The 3,482-nt window shown below is 37.6% G+C and overlaps 1 protein-coding gene across 1 annotated transcript; it reads right to left on the minus strand.

The window, feature by feature from the left end:
- Window positions 1–833: 833 nt before the first annotated feature.
- On the minus strand, window positions 834–3,019 carry LOC105138720 (naringenin,2-oxoglutarate 3-dioxygenase-like). The gene is made up of 3 exons (XM_011044889.1): window positions 2,600–3,019; window positions 1,477–1,905; window positions 834–1,353 (listed from the first exon to the last, which is right to left on the minus strand). Exons 1-3 carry the CDS (start codon window positions 2,957–2,959, stop codon window positions 1,051–1,053), a joined length of 1,092 nt encoding a protein of 363 aa, XP_011043191.1. The 5' UTR covers window positions 2,960–3,019; the 3' UTR covers window positions 834–1,050.
- Between the last annotated feature and the right edge of the window lie 463 nt (window positions 3,020–3,482).

Genomic DNA, 3,482 nt, shown 5'->3' on the forward strand with positions numbered 1-3,482 from the left:
TTTGATTGTTATTGTTTGGATTTTCAGTTCAACTAAAAAAACTTTAAAAAGCACTTAAATGATTTTAAAAAATCCAATTTTACTAGTTTTGTGCACATTCTGTGAGGATCTTTTGGGAGACTGATTAATGTCCTAGGCCTTGGACCTTTCCTAATATATATTATTGGGCCTAATTTCTCTATGATGGACTGTCTGGCCCTTCTTCTTATCTAAATATAATTGAATTTTATTCAACTATGACAATTAATCTCAAATGATTAATCCTTGCATTTGTTATTTAAAAATATCATAAATTATTAAAAATTTAGATGGTTATTAATTTTAGAATCTCAAAAGATTAATCTAGTTGGTTTATGTATAAACCGACCCGAACACCACAATTATATAAAAAAAGAAGGATTTCGTGATCTCTGTTTTGGGTTCTGTGGCTACTTCTCATTCAAATAGCCATAGATTTCATGAATGACAACAAAAGAAGGCAAAAAAATAAAATAAAATTAAATAGAATGGTGCGTTTAAGATTTAAAGCCGCTTCAAATTGCAAGAGCAGTAACTTAGAGATAGATATCGTTTCTTTGGCTTTTATTTTTGCAGTATTAATTGTGCGATGGGCAGCTGGTTCGCATAGGACTGAAGCCTGCATCGTTCCAATAGATTCACTGTTAAAGTTGGGGAATACTAATACTCTCTTTTGGTTCATCCTCAATGGGAATAGACTAGCGAATTTGAGATTTGGAAACTACAGATTTGATCTCTATCGAACATGGTCTGGTCCGTCTGAGATTTTATTGAATGGAGAAAGTAAAATGACTATTTTCATAATTCCATGATACAGAACAAAAGAGCCCTGGCCCTGGGCAACAAATTAAAGACTTCCAAGGTGGTGGAGAAATTATTTTTAAACTGTAAGTAGCAAGGTTTGCTCTTAGATAACCCACACAGTCAACACATTTTCAGTTTTCACCATCAAACTAAACAGACACAAAGAAAAACATGATCGGACAGAGTAAAAGACGGCCAGCACAAAAAGACTTGACGACAATGACATTTTCAAGCAAAGATTTGCTCAATGGGCTTAGTTTCTAATTTGGCTGTCTCCAAATCTTTCACCTGCTGCTCCTTAGCCAACTTCTTTTTCTTGGCTATCTCAATGTCCTTGCTCATCTTCCTCCTATACATCTCAGCAAATGTTATAGGCTCATCTAGCACCGACTTCTCTCCCTCTCTAATCTTGAGAGGGTACACAGTAGCATCTGGTGCTGGGTTCTGGAATGTGGCTATGGACAACCTGCTAGAGTTTGAGTTCACCACAGCTTGGTGGTCTGCGTTCCTGAATCTTCCATTGCTAAGATACTGCCTCACAAAGATAGCATTTAGTTTTAGAACAATTAATTACGGGTAGTAGTGCTGGTATTTAACCCAGCTCAACATTCACGTCAATTTCATTAACAAGAAATATTTTAGTATCATACTCACATGACCATGGTCTCCGAGATTGACCACAAAAGCACCTTCAACAGGTTGAACGGTGATCCAAGTCTTTCCGTTATCTCTAGTGGCCTGAAGACCACCGACGGTGTCCTGGAGCAAGAGGGTGATGGTGCCGGGATCGGTATGGCGTTTGAGTCCAAGTGTAAGGTCTGGTTGTGGACATTTTGGATAGAAATTGACCACCACCTTCTGGTCCATGTCAACACAAGCCTTAGTTAAAGCCTCTGTTTCTAATCCCATAGCCTCTGATAAGACCCCAAGAAGCTTGCAAGCAAGTTCCATTAGCTTCTTACTGTATTCCTCCGTCACTGCTTTCCATGCCTCTGGCTTGTCAGGCCACCTTGAATAATCTCTGGTGCGAATTGGGTATGAGAAGAAGGTCACTATTTCACGCCAGTCCTGAACTGCCTCTCCCTGTTTTATAAGATCATAAATCGGGATACTGATTTAATATTAGTATTTGATGATATTGATTCCTAAAGTGAGGCCTTGTGCTTTTAATTCACTCACTCTATCTCATTAAGGAAAAAAACCCAATATACATATATAGTGATGTGCGGGTTTGTCAAGAAGTCAAGATTAGTTTAGACCACGCAAGAATAAAAGTCTTAGCTCCACCATGGGTGCTGATAGTCAGTTAAATTACAACTATTCTCTCGTTGACCTTGTAGTCTTAAGGTATAATGTCGTCTCCATGTAAGAACAGAATACACATTCATATTGCGGGGAAGAGGAATTCCTGAACCAAAATAGTGGCTTTCTTGATCTTGCGTAATCAAGAAATGATTTACTAGCAAAACTGGATATATTAGGTATTGCTTTTCAGTCAATTCTGTCGTGCCATGCCTAAATAATTCATGGTTAAATTTTCAGTTTCTAAGAATCCGAAACCAAACTGAATTAATTTTTCTTTTAAGTTTCTAATCAAGAATATATAATAATAATAAAAAAAACTCAAAAAGATTGTTCAATTATTTCACACAAGTTTTTATGAATATTTTAAATAACTTGATTGATTTGGAAAAGGATCGGTCCAATAGGGAATTTAACAATAAAGGTCTGTACGTAATTGTTAAATTTAGAAAACAAAACGTAAAAGAAGATATACCTGTAAATGGCTGGAGACAATGAAGCCACCCTTTTTGCCACCAGACATATCAAATCGAAGCTTGTCTTCCGGTGGCAAAGCAAAAAACTCTTTAGCAAGAGTTTTCATTTCAGACACCAGCTTAGCATCAACCCCATGATCAACAATTTGAAAAACTCCCCATTCCTCACATGCCTCCACGATCTTGTTGCATATTTCAGCTCTCTTTTCACCACCATCATCAATCCCAGCTATTGAAATGACAGGGATTTCATTGCTGAATTGGTTATATGCCACTTTCGGACGTTCATCTTCGTCGCGAACAAAGCTTGCTTGGAGGGTTTTCTCTCCTGCCAAAGCTGTGAGGGTAGAAGGGGCCATCGTTTTCGGCTTGCTATTGGTTCGAAGACTTGAGTGGTTGCAGTGCTTGTGTTTTCCCCGTAGTTCTCATACAAGCAAAACATCGGGATGTATATATAAAAGCATGCGTGTCTGTATAACAGGGGATGCTGGCATGTGCCAACTACCTCTCCTTAGCTCCTTGGCTCCTTGGCTCGTGTGGGAGCGAGGTTGTTCCTAGTTACCAAACTTCTAATTTTTCGTTTTCTTTAGAGTGTGGTAGTTAGTTTTTCGTTTCCAAGATTAAGTACTTATTACTTCCAATTATGTATTTTCGGTAAAATAGAAAACCTCACTCCCACAGTCAAGATCAAGGAAGAGCCATGGAGCATTGAACATGGTTGGCTGGGGTATTTTGATTATAAACGGAGCAATAGTTGCTCGCTATTTTAGGGAATGGAATGGAGTGTTTGGCAGACCATGTTTGTTTTTTGAAAAACAGTTTTTGAAAAAATATTTTTTAAATTTTTCTGTATTTATTTGTTATTAGAAAAGTTGGTCAACG

This window comes from Populus euphratica, unplaced genomic scaffold (assembly GCF_000495115.2).
Source record: "Populus euphratica unplaced genomic scaffold, PopEup_1.0 scaffold82.1, whole genome shotgun sequence".
Classification (NCBI taxonomy): Eukaryota; Viridiplantae; Streptophyta; class Magnoliopsida; order Malpighiales; family Salicaceae; genus Populus; species Populus euphratica.

Coding starts and splice junctions, on each gene's coding strand:
- LOC105138720 (XM_011044889.1), bottom strand. CDS start 2,959: ATGGCCCCTTCTACCCTCACAGCTTTGGCAGGAGAGAAAACCCTCCAA. Junction 1,906..2,599: donor TTGTCTCCAGCCATTTACAG/GTATATCTTCTT, acceptor CTTATAAAACAG/GGAGAGGCAGTTCAGGACTG. Junction 1,354..1,476: donor ATCTCGGAGACCATGGTCAT/GTGAGTATGATA, acceptor TTTGTGAGGCAG/TATCTTAGCAATGGAAGATT.